The sequence below is a fragment of the Leuciscus leuciscus genome, assembly GCF_965113295.1.
Source record: "Leuciscus leuciscus genome assembly, chromosome: 25".
NCBI classification, from domain to species: domain Eukaryota; kingdom Metazoa; phylum Chordata; class Actinopteri; order Cypriniformes; family Leuciscidae; genus Leuciscus; species Leuciscus leuciscus.
The window spans coordinates 20,329,676-20,348,007 of record NC_138724.1 but is presented as its reverse complement, the minus strand read 5'-3'; the positions used below and the strand labels follow the sequence as shown (position 1 = coordinate 20,348,007).

General features: G+C 35.0%; 2 protein-coding genes across 4 annotated transcripts in view; both read left to right on the top strand.

Annotated features, from left to right (window-relative positions):
- The window catches only part of mical2b (microtubule associated monooxygenase, calponin and LIM domain containing 2b), a 60,286-nt gene extending 60,233 nt beyond the window's left edge, over nucleotides 1-53 (top strand). For all 3 annotated transcript variants that reach the window (XM_082160303.1, XM_082160302.1, XM_082160301.1), the window contains one exon: nucleotides 1-53. This exon is cut by the window's left edge and continues 664 nt beyond it. The gene's annotated coding sequence lies outside the window, so the exon portion shown is untranslated.
- Nucleotides 54-4,043: 3,990 nt separating this feature from the next.
- parvaa (parvin, alpha a) lies at nucleotides 4,044-17,456 on the top strand. Its single transcript, XM_082159942.1, has 13 exons — nucleotides 4,044-4,335; nucleotides 9,030-9,119; nucleotides 9,223-9,293; nucleotides 9,384-9,486; nucleotides 9,630-9,770; nucleotides 10,578-10,693; nucleotides 11,856-11,914; nucleotides 12,946-12,965; nucleotides 13,535-13,596; nucleotides 13,673-13,741; nucleotides 14,891-14,992; nucleotides 15,390-15,462; nucleotides 16,604-17,456. The coding sequence occupies exons 1-13, from the start codon at nucleotides 4,200-4,202 to the stop codon at nucleotides 16,678-16,680; spliced, it is 1,119 nt and encodes a 372-aa protein (XP_082016068.1). The 5' UTR covers nucleotides 4,044-4,199; the 3' UTR covers nucleotides 16,681-17,456.
- The last annotated feature ends 876 nt before the right edge of the window (nucleotides 17,457-18,332 follow it).

Sequence of the window (18,332 nt, the reverse complement as noted above, 5' to 3'; positions counted from 1 at the left end):
TCTTGTCTGTCTGTTGCTTTGTGTAATTTATTTAATAAATGTAAAAACAATGAGTGGGCTCTCCTTTTCTCTTCAAAAAACAAAAAAACAAACAAAAAAAAACTGGAAACTAACACTAAAGACATTTGTAAGAATATTTTAATTTCTGTATTTTATAAAATATTAACAGGAAATATACATTTTCAAAATGCTTGTTTTCTGAAATTTATATAATATAAATAGTTCTATATAAAATAATTTTTGTTTCATACAATTAGATATTAAATATATGCAGTTATATAGCCTATAACCCCTTCAGACCTGAATTATGTTTAAAGTTTCTGAAAAATATAAAAGTAAATTTTCCCAGCTCATGAGGCTTCTATAAATGAGACCAAAAAAAAATAAAAATTGGCTTTAATTGTAATTAAAATAATTGTTTTTTTCCATTTCAATGGACGTCAGGTCAAAACAGGTGTACTTCACAAAAATGTACCTACATAAAATTAAATAATAAACATAAAAATTGTTGGTATATACTTAAAGCTTTTTCTCAAGGTCAAAAACTTTTCAACAGTATATCATTTCAACTTTAATTTTGAGGTTTTTGTTTTACAGATTGCACATTGTTTGTAACAAACTAAATATCTTAGAATCAATCAATATGGCCATGTTATATATTGAGTCATTATCTTTGTGCATCTTTCTTTTTTTTGATCAAAAATCAACTTTAATTGTAAGGTTTTTGCTTTATAGATCGCACATTTGTTTATTCATAACAAAATAAACCTAGGAATCAATCAATGCATTCACGTTAGAGTAATTTCCTGTGTGCATCTTTGAAACAATTTCTCTGTTAACGATTTTCTTGTATTTTTACAGTACATTACTGGCAGCACGGTTGCCAGCAAGTTACTGTATTTCGATTTCCAGTAACTGTACTGTAATTCACTTTACAGTACACAAGATCAGTACTGTAAACTACCAAATAGTAGCATACTGCTGTATTTGTACTGTATTTCGTAATTTGGTCTGCTTTTGCTGTAATTAATCATACGGTATTGTACTATAATATCTATATTGATACATTACTGCTAAATATTATTATAATTTTCTAAATAATAACTAATAACGATAATATTATATTATAATAATATAATATGTAGTTATTAGGAAAATATAGGCTATAGTAGGAAAAAATACTATGGAAGTCAATGGCTACTGTCAACTTTACCGACATTCTTTAAAATATCTTCTTTTGTGTTCAGCAGAATAAAGAAACTCATACAGATTTGGAACAACATGAGGATGAGTAAGTGATGACAAATATAATTTTTGGGTGTACTATACCTGGCTTCCAAGCTTTATAATGGCAGTGAATGGTTGTTTCTGTTTTGAAAGTCCATAAAAGTGCATCCATCCATGATAAAAGTGCTCCATGCGGCTCTGGGGGGGTGGGGGGGAATAAAGGCCTTCTGAAGCGAAGTGATGCGTTTGTGTAAGAAAAATATTCATATTGAAGTTACGCTTTAGATTGAAGTCAAATCCGTCTGTTCGTTTCGCCGGAAGCTAGTCATTTTACTTTATAAAGTTTTAAATACGGATATTTTTCTTACATCTCCATCTTCCTCATCACTCCACATAAAGTCAACATCTGAGATATTTCCATCAGCTATATGTTCAAGCACTTCAAGAACTATATATTTTGCATATGAAAAAGTTTCAAAAATGTATCGGTACTGTGATATAGATTGTTTATACAGTGCCCTCCACAATTATTGAACCCCCTGGTAAATATGATCAAAATTGGCTGTAAAAAATAAATCTGCATCGATTATCCTTGTGATCTTTCATTCAAAAAATGTGCAAAATTCTAACCTTTCATTGAAGTAAAAGAATTGAAAGTGGGGGGAAATCACATTATGAAAGAAATGTTTTTCTCCAAAACATGTTGGCCACAATTATTGAAACCCCTAGAATTTTTTACGAGTAAAATATCTCTGAAGTATATTCCCATTAATATTTACCTTTTTTAGTACACCAGGGTGACTAGGAACATGAAACTGTCCAGCTATGACTTCGTGTTTCACAGGAGTTTAAATATGAGGAAACACAAAGGCCAAATCCCCTTAATCATCCATCACAATGAGTAAAACCACAGAATACAGTTCTGATGCGTAGCAAAAGATTGTTGAGCATCACAAACTAGAAAGTGGCTGTAAGACAATAGCTAAAGAATTGAAAATCCCCATTTTGACCATCAGGGCAATAATTAAGAAGTTATAACCAACTAAAGATGTTATGAATCTGCCAGGAAAAGGACGTGTGTCTATACTGTCTTAATGCACGGCGAGTATGAAAGTTTGAGTGGCCAAAGACTCTCCAAGGATCACAGATGGAGAATTGCAGAGATTAGTTGAGTCTTAGGGTCAGAAAGCCTAAAAAAAAAATTATCAAACAACCCCTACATCCCCACATGTTGTTTGGGAGGGTTTAAAAAAAAAACCTCCTCGCTCATCCAAAAACAAATTCCAGCAAATGTAATTGTCAGACACGACTGGATCTTCAAACAACACAGGGTTCTGTGGTCAGATGAGACTAAAACAGAGCTTTTTGGCAGCAAACACACTAGATGGGTTTGGTGAACACAAGGATAAAAAGTACCCCATGTGTACAATTTAATATACCATTGGATCTTTAATGTTGTGGGCATATTTTTCTGCTGGAGGTCCTGGACTTCTTGTTCAGATACATGGCATTGTGGATTCTATCAAATATCAACAGATAAAAAATCAAAACCTGACGCCTTCTGCTAGAAATCTTATAATGGGCCGTGGTTGGATCTTCCATCAGGACAACGATCCAAAACAAACATCAAAATCAAAACAAAAATTTGTTGTGGAGCACAAAATGAAGCTTCTGCCATGACCGTCTCAGTCCCCTGAGCTGATGAGTGGGCTGAACTGAAGAGGAGAAGCACCAACATGGATCTGGGAATCTGAAGGATCTGGAGAGATTCTGTGTGGAGGAATGGTCTCTGATCTCTTGTCAGTTATTCTCCAAACTCATCAGGCATTATAGGAGAAGACTCAGAGCTGTTATCTTGGCAAAAGGAGATTGCAAAAAGTATTTAATAAAAGGGTTTCAATAATTGTGGCCAACGTGTTTTGGAGAAAAACATTTATTTCATAATGTGATTTTCCCCCCACTTTCAATTCTTTTACTTCAATGAAAGGTTAGAATTTTGCACATTTTTTGAATGAAAGATCACAAGGATAATCGATGCAGATTTATTTTTTACAGCCCATTTTGATCATATTTACCAGGGGGTTCAATAATTGTGGAGGGCACTGTATAAGAAATTTCAATCAGCATTACTGGCAGTTACTGGAATGTGATTTCAGTAACAGGCTTTCGAACCCACTGTCCATTCTAATGGACAGACACATTTGAAAAAATCCTGATTTAAAACTTGCAATTCTACAATCGTTTTTAACTTTAATTAATAAGTTCAATCTTTCTATTTTACATACAAACTATGAAATACTGGCAAACATATATATTTTTTTTTAAATAAAACCATATAAAATGTTGCTTGCTTCTGTGTTTGGAGTGAAGTGCTGCCATGCTTCTCTTCAATGTAGTGTTTTTTTTAATAATTACTACATGCAGAGCTTTACTGCCATTTGATTGGATGACAATCTCATGGACTGCAGGCTTTAAACTAGGTGAAATGCTCCAGAAGTAAAAAAAAGAAAAAAAAAGAAAAAAAAAGGGGGTTGACATGTGATGTCCATTGTAATAGACCCAGGGCCCTAAAGGGATAAAATGTTAACTTTTGAAAAATTTAAGAATCATACATTTTCAACATCTAATTAAATTGAGCAAAATCAGTGATTTTTTTATTTCATTATTTTGTTAGTTTAATTGATTTATTTTTGTACGGATTATTTTGGCTCTTTATAGCTCAAGTCTGTAATAGTAACATTGCAGTCTTGTTACTCTTGTATGATATAATGGCAGCTCAGAGTCACTACGAATAACTTTCTGAACAGTCTCCCTCAGGAAAGAGGGTGGGATCAAAGGAAAAGGGAAGCTCGTTTTAGAAGGCTGGGCAAATAGCTGGAATTCCGTTTCCGTTCCTGTTCCTGGGATTTTACGCACTCCCTCAGCGGGGGAAATCACATATTATTTACACTTTCTGCCCCTGACTGTTACTGATGGCTTCTTCCCCGCAGAAATCTCCGTCTTCTCCCAAGTCGCCAACTCCAAAGTCTCCGTCCTCCAGAAAGAAAGATGACTCATTTCTGGGAAAACTTGGTGGGACTCTGGCCAGGAGAAAAAAGGCGAAAGAAGGTAGATTGAGCAACAAAAAAAAAAGTCTATTTTGCCAGGAGTGATGTTTTGCGCGTTTAAAATACTGAACAGCTGATCTAGTCATGACCGTTTTGCTTGAAAGTGGGCTAAAAGTTGCCGCATAACTTCAGAAGTCGTTTGTTAACACTGTCAACATCTCTGTTTCTTGTGTAGGCTTTATTTTAAAAACCTCAAAAGAAACGACAACGGGGTGTGTTTAAAGTAGCGAGAAATATAATGTTTACACTCTAAAGGTTGGGCAGCTTTTTAGCGATGTTCGGACGAATCGCTCTTTTGAGTCGGATCTTTTCAGTGAATCATTTCACTAAATCGGCCCTTGCGCTTCTCTAACGCAGTTGAATCGACTCATTGAATCGAAAACCTTCTCTTTTGAACATGTCTAGCTCGTCCTAAAACCGATAAATTGTCAATTGATTTGATTTGGTGGCGAAAATTAAGTTATTTCAGAAAGGCAAATAGCAGAAATGTTAGATTTAGATCTAAGAGTTAGATTATGCACCAGAGTGCAACTGTCAGCTTGCAACAGTAAACATTTGATTTATTTTCTCTGTAGGAAAATGTAATTATAAACAATCAAAGACAAACCTATACTGTGAGCTTTGAGGTTGTTGCTTCTGTTGTAGCTGTCAGACCGCATTATTTCTTATTTTGTAAATAATCGTTTAACAGTGGAATTCCTACTACAATACCCATGATTCTGCAGAGAAGCTCCACCAATCAGAGAATGAAGACAAGCAAACTGCACCAAAATAACTCTTTAGTGCTCGCCCACTCCCTTGAAATTAGTCAGTTTATATATATATGTATGCAAATTTTGCAATAAATGTTACATTTATTGTTTTTGTATACATAACCTTTAAATCAATGGTTTTATATTTATCCATTGTTTTATTTCATTTGTCATTTGCAGTGCTTCATGGGATTGTAGTTCTTTCCATCATTAAAGCTGTTAAGTACACGGGAGGTTATTCACCTCGTAATTCACCTTTTGTGATTCACCTGGTAGCTGTTTGGTTTGGGTTTTGGCTTCTAACTCTTTAATGAAGACTTTTTTTAAACCCCTGTTGGAAAACTACTTCTTGAAACAAGGCCACTGAAAAAGTGAGTGGACGCTGTTGCACTCTACTGTGCTCAAAACATAAACTGATATCATAAATGTGTCACATTCACGCAAAGTGGTTCATTTAAGATTTTAACATTAGTTATTCCGAAATTTATTAGTCATTTTTTATGCTCCATTTTGGCAAGTAGCACTTTAAAGTATTTACCTTGGAGGCATGATTATAAAAAACCTTTCAAAATATTCACCCACACCTAAAAATGACTGAGTCATCGAATCGTTCTGATGAAAACCTCTAAACTACAGTCTTGAGTAGCAATAATCAGCCTTTTTATAGTCTAAAAATCACACCTTGGCACATTATAAAGTGTTCTTAAGCTCTGTCTTCAGCTAACACTCAGCTTTGGCAGTGTTGTTCTAACCATGTAAGGTATTCTGTCTGGACGGGGCTTGAGATTGTTATTGTACAGGAATGAGAACAGTCATCTCAGCCTTGAGACAAGAACAGCTGCGAAACTAGACCGCAATACCCAATAATAATCCTGACAACTTCTGGTGATCCACATCCTTAACAAATAAAAAATATATTAGTTTTGTTGTTGTCCTCTTATCCAGTAAGTAAATTAGTCTCTGTGCCGCTACCCATTACATTCAAGTGTTTCTTCTGGGTTTGCACGATTCCCCGAGTGCACTTCTGTAATGATTGCACGGCATCTATCAGCACTTGCAAGGCCGTTTGAGAGGAAAACGCAGCTGAGCCTTCGGATTCTCTGACTGCCTATTGCTCCGTCTCATATTCACCCACGCATAGGACGAGAACTGTGATCTGGATGGGTAATTGATGTAGGATTTGATTTTTAAAAGAGCTATTTCACAAAATGCAGTGCATTTTATGTTCATTGCTTTAGTTGCAATTGAAAATATAAATTACACAGGATTACTGCTACAACTTAAATGGTTGGTGAATTTTTTGTTAATAAAACATTTAGTCACCTTTCATGTCACTCCTATATACTCCTATATAAAAGAGAGATCTTCTGGTGAAGTTCTTGTTAATGACTAATATTTCTGAAGAAATTGTGGTGCTCATTGTTAAACATCCTCCCAGGCAGTCACCCATGTTAACCTCATCGCTCCCCATAATACAAGTTACATGACATCTTTGTCGTGCCGTTGGATTGGATGCACCCCTCGTGTCAGCGAGAAGAAGCAGCAGGAGAGCAGCTGTGCGTGAGGTCGAGAGGGTGTTGATTAATAGGATATCGTCCTCCATGGGAGGCCTCTGGAATCCAGCACAGGATGTTCGCATCCCCATAATCAGCGCTGTAGACAGTGATGCATGCTGGGTTGCTGTTGGAGCGAAGAGCTGGAGTCTCGGGTTTTTCTCAGAGGATGCTGAGAATGTCGACGTTTTCCTGAAGTCTAATAAATATAGGATTTTTTAAACATTTTCATCTGAAAATGAGCTGTGATGATAGTGTTGTGGGTGGTTGCCAGGGTGTTGCTAAGGTGTTTTTTGTCATTTCTTGGTAGTTGCTTATTGAAAACTTATCATGATGTCTCTAGTGGCTAAATATTATTATTTATAGCACAAACAATAATATTTAATTTAAAGCTGCAGTCTATAACTTTTTTTGTGTTCAAAATGTATCTAATGTACATCATGAATGCGTTTTTCCAAACCGTGTTTTTGTCTTATCCTGAATCACTACGGTAAACCTATAATAAGTGTTTATATTCGGATTTTAGACTGGTACGGGTCGTACCGCTGTGGAGTAGCCCAGTACCTGCGTGACTCGTCATCATAGATATAAACAGAGAGAAGTAGCTCCGGCTACATTGTTTTTCAGCAAGACGCATGCAGTTCTGTTTATTAACTGCTAGAGCGCCAAAAGTTACAGACTGCAGCCTTAATATAGTTTTATTGTATTTATTTAATAGGGTCGTAAGATTTTTTTTTTTATGTTTTCGAGAGAAGTTTCTTATGCTCACCAGTTATGGAAGTAAAATAATGCCAAATGTTTTTGAAATAAAAAAGCCTGTTGAATTGCACTACTTGAAAAAAATAGGCATTGTATTAACCGTGCTTGCATTTTAATGCATTGTATTTTTAGGGCTTGCATTTTTATGGGCTGAAATTCCACATGGTTGAATATTTAAGCTGTGAATATTTCAATTAAAAACATTTCAAACACATTTTCATTATTAAAAATTCAATAATCCATATTCACCTTTCATATTTCACTTCCAAAATATTCAAACTGTTTAAAAATACAACCTATAATATTCAACAGGCAATTTTCGGTCCATTTTCGGCCCATTTTATTTCGCTTTGCAAATTCGCTTCCACAAATTCAGTGGTTCAAATTCGATAGTAAATTCAACATTGACATCCAGGAACTGCAGGAAAAGCAGTAGATTGCCGAGCATACTCTCCATCTGCTGTTAGTCAACCTCACCAGCAGGGGGTGCAAAAGCGTGTGTTGTTGACGAAGACCAGCAACAGTTAGAGCAAGCCATTCATTCATAAAATGAAAATGATTATCTGTGTCAGTATATATGCGGAGGAGATGATAAAGACACAAAAGCTGTGTTTGTTTCATTCAATAACTTCATTGTTACTTTCCCTGTGTATTCTACATGTCATCAGCTTTCTCTACCATGAACAGGATTATAATCGGTTTCCCTCAATATAGGCTTCCTCATACTTGAGGATTAAAATGTTTTTAATTGAAATATTCACAGCTTAAATATTCAACCATGTGGAATTTCAGCCCATAAAAATGCAAGCCCTAAAAATACAATGCATTAAAATGCAAGCATGGTTAATGCAATGCCTATTTTTTTCAAGTAGTGCAATTCAACAGGCTTTTTTATTTCAAAAACATTTGACATTATTTTACTTCCATACCAGTTTATTTGATCAAAAGTAGTAAAAACAGTAATATTCTGAAATATTATTACAATTTAAAACAACTCTTTTCTATTTGAATATAGTTCAAAATGTACTTAAGCTGAATTTTCACCATCATTACTCCAGTCTTCAGTGTCACATGATCCTTCAGAAATCATTCTAATATGCTGATTTGCTACTCAAGAAACATTTATTATTATTTCATCACGGAGACGTCTATTTGATGTGCGTTTACATCTGGAAGACATATTTTTTAGAGTGTTTACTCATCTGCAATATGTCTATAGGACGTTTCCCATCAGATGTCAAATAGACATTTAGAAAATGTCTTTTAAGATGTTTCTGATTTAGAATGTATGTAAAACTGACATCTTAAAGACATCTATCAGATGTTAGTTAACAGCAGATGCTTTCCAGATAAAGTGATCTTTAACAGACATCTTGCAGACTTACGTGTGCTAATATCTGGGATATTATCAATGTTGAAAACATTTGTGCTGCTTCATATTTTTTCAGTATTCTTTGATAAATAGAAAGTTCAAAAAACAATTATTTGAAATGGAAATCTTTTTAAACCTTATAAAACGGCAATGACACAAGGAATAAAACACTCAATTTCATTTCTCTTTTTTTTTTTTTGGCCACTGTATTCAGAAATAATTTTTTTACTTCTCACCCGATGTGTCCTGTCTCCTATAGTATCGGAGCTGCAGGAGGAGGGGATGAACGCCATTAATCTCCCGATGAGTCCCACACCTTTTGAGCTTCATCCTGAGGACATCATGCTAGGTACTGAACCCGTAGCCTGATCGCTCAATTGAGGCTCCCTCAGGTTAATAATAAGCCCTTACACCTTCCTCTCCCTCTTTCTGTCTGTCTCTTTCCCTCACAGAGGAAAATGAAGTCCGTACTATGGTGGACCCAAACTCGAAAAATGACCGAAAACTCCAGGAACTCATGAAGGTTTGTGTTTAAAGCCAAAATGTCAATTCTGTGATCATTTGTTCTCCCATATGTCTTTCCAAACTACACCCATGATTTTGCCTAAATTAGGTGCTTATCGACTGGATCAATGATGTTCTGGTCGGGGAAAGGATCATTGTGAAGGACCTGGCTGAAGATCTCTATGATGGACAGGTTCTCCAGAAGCTCTTTGGTACAAATCTCTGTTTATTTTACTATATGGCTTCTTCTGATTGGTTTTATTTGACTTGACTTAACCAAGTAAGTTCTACCTGGACTCCTTGAGATCTACCCCACATCCCTATTCTGATTTGGCCTTGTGTTTCTGTCCTGTAGAAAAGCTTGAAGGTGAGAAGCTAAATGTTGCAGAGGTGACCCAATCTGAGATTGCCCAGAAGCAGAAGCTGCAGACGGTTCTGGAGAGGATCAATGACGCGCTGAAGGTCTCCACCAGGAGCATCAAGTGGAACGTCGACTGTAGGTCCCTAGAGCTTCATCATGATTTGTTCAAATGATCCTAAATAAGACAAGACAAGTGTTATGTGATGTTAAATATGGACCTGGCTTAAAGTGTCCACTTAGACATGCTGTGGTGCACAAAATGGCTTTACAACAAAGTAAGGTCTGTTTAAAATGCTATTGATGGGTGTTTCTCATAGCTTTGAGTTTCAAAGGCTTGGAAAACACTTAAGGTGATGCAACAGTGTTTTTTAGTGGATTTCAATCACTCTACTTATGTGGAAGAGACACTAAAGAGATTGCAGTTCATTTTATGAGGCAGAAAGATTTATGCGCTATTGATTTTCATATTAAATGGAGGAGAACATCAATCCTGTGTCCTTAAGTAACAATTCACAGATCTAAGGCTACTTCTCAGCTTGTTTCGTGCCAATACTGGTTTTAATACATTCAAGGAATGTTAAGATTTAAAGTCGGCATGAAATGGAAGTTGCGATAGTCTTTTCTTCCCTATTCTTATGGATATCTGAGTGAAATGACTAAAATGTAATAAAAATGTAGGACAGGACTTAATTTTGCCCATCGGGAATTGATTGGATGGTTGTGGTTTTCTAATGCTGTGATGTCATGTGAGTGACAGATTGCTCCACCCTCGCACCTGTAAACGCGTCATTAGAGGGAGGGGAAATTTTGAGCAAATTTTTATAAAATGATGTGCACGGATAAATCATTTATATTAAACAATGCAATATTTCATAAAAAAAAAAAAGAATTATCAGTTGATTTCATGGTGACTTACTTTTGTTTTGTTTTGTTTTTTGCTAGCGGTTCACGCTAAGAGCATTGTGGCCATCCTTCACCTGCTGGTGGCGGTTTCACAGCACTTCAGAGCGCCCATTCGCCTCCCTGACCATGTGTCCATTCAGGTGGTTGTGGTCCAGGTATGTAAACTCTGTTTTAGGCTCTTTTTTCTTTTTTTTTTCTTTTTTACTGCTAATAAATCTTTGTTGTTATTTACGTTAAAAACCCTCCCTGATGAACTTTTCATACAAATTCTTCTCACAAATCTCTACAAAATCAAATATTAGGTCAATTTGTTGATGTTGACATACCAATTATTGTCAATATATTTTAGGAAAGAAATCAAGTCAGAAAAGAAAGTGCAGATGAAAGCTAATTAGCTTTACTTTCATCTGTATTTTGTCATGATTCCTTTTGATATTTTCTTGCTTTACTTCAATGTAACAAATGATAATAGTCAATATTTTCTTGCAATCATTGGATACAGAATTAAATATGGAGTTCTTGTTAATTATCCTAAATATCTAAAGCTAATTAGCCTCAGTAACTAATGCTAGCTTGCTGATGTTGATGCTGTCATTTAAAAAAATAATCATTTGTTTTGCTCTCTGTATTGTCTTCCTTTTGATATTGAGTCAAATACAGATGGTTGCAGTCCTCAAAGTTTCTATAGTCAGTGAAAACTTGGAAATATTGGAAATCTCAGATTTTTTACAAGTTTTCATTGACTATACATATACTGATACTATACATATACAAATATGTATGTATGTGTATATATATGTATGTATGTATATGTGTATGTATATGTGTATGTGTGTGTGTACATAATTAAATATAATTTTTATGATAATGTTACATTTTATATCATATTTAAACTATTTAAACTACTAATTGATTAAATCTTTCTAAATGTGTGTGTGTGTGTATAATCAATAAAAAATTGAAATATAAATCATAAACAATTTTTTTATAAAATTATTCTTAAGAATCAATATACAGAAATCACAAACAACTGGGAAAATCATAGAAATTAATGGGGAAAAAAGTGAGAATCCTGAATGCCAAAGTTTTTTTATTTGCATAATTTTACAGTTCATGTAGGAGAATGGATTATATTAAAATAAGTGGTCTCAAATTGCATCGTCCTGTAATTCTCCCGTTGTGCCTGACTAGAGGAACTCATTGTTTTCCCATTACAGATATTTTGATATCAAACGATGGTGGTTTCTTAAGTCTCCTAGAGAATTCTGATTCTTGGTGATATGATATCCAATCTGTTCCCTTTTTCTTTTCCTTTAGAAACGAGAGGGCATTCTCCAATCCCGTCAGGTTATGGAGGAGATCACTGGCAACACCGAGTACGTCAATGCTGCATCCCTAATTTCCAAATGTCACCCCCATGTGTTCATAAATGTGCCAATATCAGGGTTTAATGATCTTTTGCATCTTTTGTAATGATTCCTTTCATATGTTTCAATCATTGTGCAGTAGATCACTGATTACAAGATGGCGTCTGGGTTAGCCTATAGCGCTGTTTTGTCACCCTTTGTGTGGAAACACACACACATACATATGTTCACAGCTGACTGTAGAGCGGTCCAGCAGGCACCTGGCAGCTGGGGAGATAAGTGTGTGTTTTTGCACGTGTGTGTGTGTGTTTGTGGAATACTTCCTGAGGCTGTTATCACACACACAGTAGCTGCTGCTGCCCAGGCTGATGGCTGGCAGGAGTGATTAGAGAGTGAGAGGGAGGGGGCCTCATGGGGAGAAAGCCCTGTCCAGGGCAGTCCCAGACTTGCCTGATCAATTTGATCACCCTTCCATACACCCAAATAGCAGCTGACTTTTTTTTTCTTTTCTTTTTTTTTCTGGATTTCAGTGACTGTAGCATTACGAAAGATAAATGACCTCCCATGCTGTACAAGAGATGAATGAAATGCATAACATGCAATAAAGCACTGATATTAAAATTCTTGCCAATACCGATAAGCCAATTTATTTTTTTTCTGTTATGACCAAATGGTCGATATTAAAATTCTACGCAATTGTCTAAATAAATTTAAAAAATGCTAAAATTGGATATTCATTTTGAGATTTGCTAAAGATTTCATTAAACTATTAAATCGGTGTTTTTAAAGATTAACTTTAATCGAGCATTTAATGATAGCAAAGAGGAAATGAGCATGAACATTTAAATATGCAATATAAAAAAAACTCCTCTAATATCGGCCAAAGACTGCTATGTTACCTATATAAATATATATATATATATATATATATATATATATATATATATATATATATCCTCTAGAGTAGCTGCAATTATCATGTGATGTTTTTCTAACCGCATGTTCAGTCATAATTTAATAGATGTGTTCTTTGTTCATAGGGCATTATCTGGCAGGCATGGTAAGTATTATTAAAATTGATATCATTTAGATGTTATATACACTACTATTCAAAAGTTTGGAGTCAGTAAGATTTAAAAAATATATACTTTTATTCAGCAAGGATGCATTAAATTGATCAATACTTGACTGTAAAAACATTTATAATGTTTTAAAAGATTTTTCAAATAAATTCTGTTCTTTTGAACTTGAAAAAAAGTATCCTGGTTTCCACAAAAATGTTAAGCAGCACAACTGTTTTCAAATTGTGAATTATAAGAAATGTTTATTGAGCGGCAAATCAGCCTATTAGAATGATTTCTGAAGGATCATGTGACAATGAAGACTGGAGTAATGATGCTGAAAATTCAGCTTTGCATTACAGTGAAAAATTACATGTTATAATAGCTGATATTAAAAGTTAACAGTTCTTTTTAAATTGTAATGTTGTGATTGTAATTTCTGATAGATAAATGCAGCCTTGGTGATGTTATAAGAGAAAAATGAAAATCTTACCAACCCCAAAACTTTTGACTGATTGTGTAAATGTTTCAGTTGTTTTCTAATACATGGATGTATTCTTCCATGTAGAGCGTGATGCTTTTGATACCTTGTTTGATCATGCTCCTGACAAGCTGAATGTCGTGAAGAAGGTATGAAAGAGCACAAGTATTAGCCGAATTGACATCCTAAGACAAGCCTGACCACATATGCATCTGTTTTCCACAGACTCTAATCACCTTCGTCAACAAACACCTGAATAAACTGAACTTGGAGGTTGCTGAACTGGATACACAGGTAATATCCTGTGACTGTGGTAAATTAAAGCGCTAAGCCATGAGAAATCATCCGTTACAGTGATTTTATAAAATGGTAGCAGCAATAACATGATAAAAGGGTATTTGTTCAATAAATGTAATGAAATTACAGATCTGTCATCATTAATCCCTCTTCATGTCACATGCCACAGTCCATTTGGCTGTTCCAGTCGATCTTTTACATGAAACTGTTATGGGAACTGAAGCTTTCAATCTTCAAAACAGACACAAAAGCTCCATGAAAATAGAATTTAAAGTAGCTCATTCAATTTGTACTTTATATTTCAAGTTTTCTGAACTCCTAATGGCTTTGTGTCAGAAATATACTTAAATTTAAGTCACTATTCTTCACTAAATAAAGTAGTTCATTAGATTATATGTAGGCTGTTTACGGTTGCCAAATATTAATCAACTGATAAGATGCTAAAGGATTGCTATGTTTGGCGGTCTGAGATAAAAAAAAAAAAAAAAAATGTAAAAGAAGTCTGTTATTCTCACCAAGGCTGCATTTGTTTAATCGAAAAGACAGAACAGTAAAAAAAATATTTTATTTTCATATATTTTAAAATGTCATTTATTCCTGTGATGCAAAGCTGAATTTTCATCAGTCTTCAGTGTCACATGATTCTAATATGCTGATTTGCTGCTCAAGAAACATTTCTTATTATCATCAATGTTGAAAACAGTTGTGCTGCTTCATATTTATGTGGAAACCGTGATCTTTTTTCAGGATTCTTTGATGAATAGAAATTGATTCACTGTCACACTTGATTCATTTAAACGGATAGTTCACCCCAAAATAGTTTGCCCTCATGTTGTTCCAAACCTTTGAGTTTCTCCCTTCTGTTAAACACAAAAGAAGATATTTTAAAGAATGTCCCGTCAACTGTCTGGTTACCAACATTCTTTAAAGTATCTTTTGAGTTCAAAAGGAAGAAAGAAACTCATACAGGTTTGGAACAACATGAGTGTAAATAATGACCAAATTTAAATTTTTGGGTGAACTGTCCCCTTAATGCATCCTTGCTGAATAAAAGTATTATTTCTTAAAGCAGAACTGTTTTATGTAAATTTGCGATTTGGGGGTGTACGACTGGATTGAGTTGTTCTGACTGAGGCGTGTTTGTAGTTTGCAGATGGTGTGTATCTGGTCCTGCTGATGGGACTTCTAGAAGGATACTTCGTCCCCCTCTACAACTTCTTCCTGACCCCTGAGAATTTTGACCAAAAGGTATGAATTCTGAGTACATGGGTGGTTAACGTGCTTCAGTGTGGAAGGCCATCCTGGTGTGCTGTGTTGAGTGTCATCGAGAGGGAGTGGTGTTGACAGTCAGCCCAGAGTACAGGCTGCTCACCTGGGTCACATCCAGCAGGCCCGGCCCGTGCCAAATGGGCATGTTGCACCAGGATGCATCTGTAATCTGCCTCTGCACAGGAAACGGATAAGTGGTGTGATGTGTGGCTCCCTTCTAATATCCAGTGCTTATGTGTGGATTTCAGAGATAACTGCTTTAGGTCCTTCTACTGTCCAGTTTTGGGAAATCACTTTTCTTTTTTTTTAAATGCGTACCCCATTTTGTACTTCTTCAAGGTGTCAAAATATGGTTGTTTCTTTTTTTTATCTGCAGGTTCATAATGTGTCTTTCTCCTTCGAGCTGATGCAGGACGGTGGCCTGGAGAGGCCCAAACCCAGGCCTGAGGGTAATTATGCCTTTGTTTTCTGCAAATCCTATCATTGTAAAAAGATTTGTCTTGTCAGGGCTGTACTCTGCTACTGATGTTTTGCCAATTCTCAAATGTTGCTGTTTTAACCTGAAAGTTTATTTCTTAAATGCCTCGCATATGGAAGTTTCAGAGATAATTGAAAAATATTTTAAATTACATTAAAAACAGGTGTTTCTTGGGTTGTGCTGTAAATTGAATTTTATTCATATAATCTATATTTTTTTGTTTGCAGTATATCTTATACATAATTTTCAGTTTTTGAATATTATTATTTTTTTATATAAATTATTTTTAAAAGTTTTAGTTCCTTCAGTTAATTAATTAGCACTTTTCTTTCCTTAAGAATAGTTAGTTAGAACTTTTCCTACGCTTAATAATATTTAGTTACTTAGTCATTTTCATTCAGTTAAGAATAGTTAGTACTATTTCCCTCCCGTAACAATAGTCAGGGTATGTTTACACGACAACAATGTACTAAAAACATAAACGTTTTCCTTCGCGTTTTTTGCGTAACGACGACAACATTTACATGGATCCGCGAAAACGATAAAAACCGCTGCTGTATTATGCCGCCAGGCCAGTAGTTGGCGATGTCACTTTGTAAAGAAAATGTATATGCCTATAGACTGAACACGCATGCGCATGACGTCACCATTTTCACAAATTCGTTTTTTTTGTAGTTTACATGGAGACGATAACGGTGTCGTTTTCATAACCCGTTTTCAAAAGTACTATTATACACATACTATTATAATACTACACAAATACCACAATTAAACAGCTCTCTCTATATACTACTATTAATTTATAGTGTATGAAAGTAGTCTTTATACTGTGTGTATGACTGTTTGTGTATGTATTTGAATGATTTCAAGTTAAATGTATAATGCCAGTCAGAGTCCTTGAAGAGTCTGGTACATTATGTAACATTGCATAAATCCACTTCATGCTTTATATCAATTCAAACAAGAACTGGACCTGAAGAAACTATGCACTGAATGTGTGTTTTAGCTGCTCAAGGAGTTCTTCAGAGTGAGACAGAATTGTAACTGTATAAAAGCTTTTGTTCTCAAATGTCAAAATTAGTCTTTTTTTTTGTTCCTCTGTTTTGTTCCAGATATTGTGAATTGTGACCTAAAATCAACACTTCGAGTTCTTTACAACCTTTTCACCAAGTACAGACACGTGGAATGAGTCGAAACGGGTAACACGTTTATGGGATAACAAGTTTTTTATGAGGCTGACAAATAAAATATGCTGTTAATTATTTTGGAGTATTGTATAATACCCATATACGGCTAATAATTGTGTCTACGTGTCATCTTGATGGATGTAAAAACACTAAAGAAAAAAAACACTATGCATACTAATGTTTTTTTTTTAATGAAAGCATTCCATTCCTCAGATGATGCATTGAAGTCTATCATAACTTCGGCTTTTATTTGTGGAAATGTAAAAGCTGTTTAATCTGTTTGAAATGTATTCATTCATAAAATATCCAGCTTGCACTACATTATATCACATAAAACACTATATTCTCTTAAGTCACAGTATTTGCTTATATTATCAAGTGTCTGGCCAAATAATTGTTTGTTGTAATGAGTGTCTGTTTCACTTCATATCTTAATTTGTCATGCTTAGTCATGATTTATTTGCTAATGTTTTTAAATCTGCATCAACAAAAAAAAAAGTTGCCACATAAATTTGTATCAGACTTCAATTAATTTATTTTCTTACGTCTTAAAACATGGTGTCTTGGATCGTTATTGTGGAAAATTTGTATTTAAAATGAAAAACGGATTTAATTAGCGTTAGCTCAACTTTTGGTGGAAGCTACAAGAAAATAACTTTTTATACCTTGTTTTGGTTGATATCATTCAAGTAGCATCATTTGTAAAACTCAATGTTCATGTTTTATCGGCACTTGAAAATGTTACAAAATCTACATTAAACATGGATGAATCATCTTGCCTATTGTGATTGTCAGATTTTATCTTTCCATTCCACGGCTGCATTCTTGAGTGCTGTACTTTAAGCCGTCTTGTCACTGATAGACTCTGTTCACTTCACTCACTGGAACAGATGCTTACGGCGTTCAAAATACCGCAGGGATGACCGGCAGACATGGGCCCTCTTTGTCCTTGTTTAAGTGGAAGGCTGTTTGGGGGTAATTTACTTCCATTCAAAACCATCCACGTCCACATGGGGAACCTGTGCTTGAAAAATCGCTTTAACATTCTTATTGGATTCTTTCAAAATGGCTGCAAATCGAAATGACGGTTTAATTTGATCTTGACAGACTCCATATGCTACAGTGCTTGAGCGCTGTATTTGGTTTTGTGCTTTATAACAACCAATAAATATAACAAATATAAACATTCTAATACGGGATATCAGTTTTGAGACGTCTGAACAAATACTGTTGGTTTAAACGGGAGAAAAATACTCTAATCTTGGATGGATTTTTCTAGTCAGAATGGATGGATTTTCCAGAAAATGACTTTTCTACCTGAAGCGTTGAGATTCTTGTGCCTGCTTTAGAAAACTTCAGATCTTTATGTATAATAAGATTTTGAAATTCCTAAGGAAAATGTGAGTGGTGCTTGTCGAGCACGATTTACCGCAGCAATTGGGCGTTTCTATGCTGTTTCTAGTGGTTTCCTGATGGACAAAATCAAAAGAGCCAAGTCTCTGATATTCTGGCCCCCTTTTAAATGCAAGCTTATATGGTGTTCTCACCAATTTTACGGTCCCCCAGTCAAAGTCTGATCACTTTGAAAAGTAGATGGTCACGTCCGACAAAGAAAGGTCTATTTTGTAGTGTTGGTCAATGTGGTGAATTTTTG

What these genes read in the sequence shown, in the direction of transcription:
- parvaa (XM_082159942.1), top strand. Translation starts at nt 4,200, where the DNA reads ATGGCTTCTTCCCCGCAGAAATCTCCGTCTTCTCCCAAGTCGCCAACT. An exon ending in GAGATCACTGGCAACACCGA is followed by an intron (nt 11,915 to 12,945) that starts GTACGTCAATGC and finishes CTTTGTTCATAG; the next exon opens with GGCATTATCTGGCAGGCATG. An exon ending in AGCTGAATGTCGTGAAGAAG is followed by an intron (nt 13,597 to 13,672) that starts GTATGAAAGAGC and finishes TGTTTTCCACAG; the next exon opens with ACTCTAATCACCTTCGTCAA.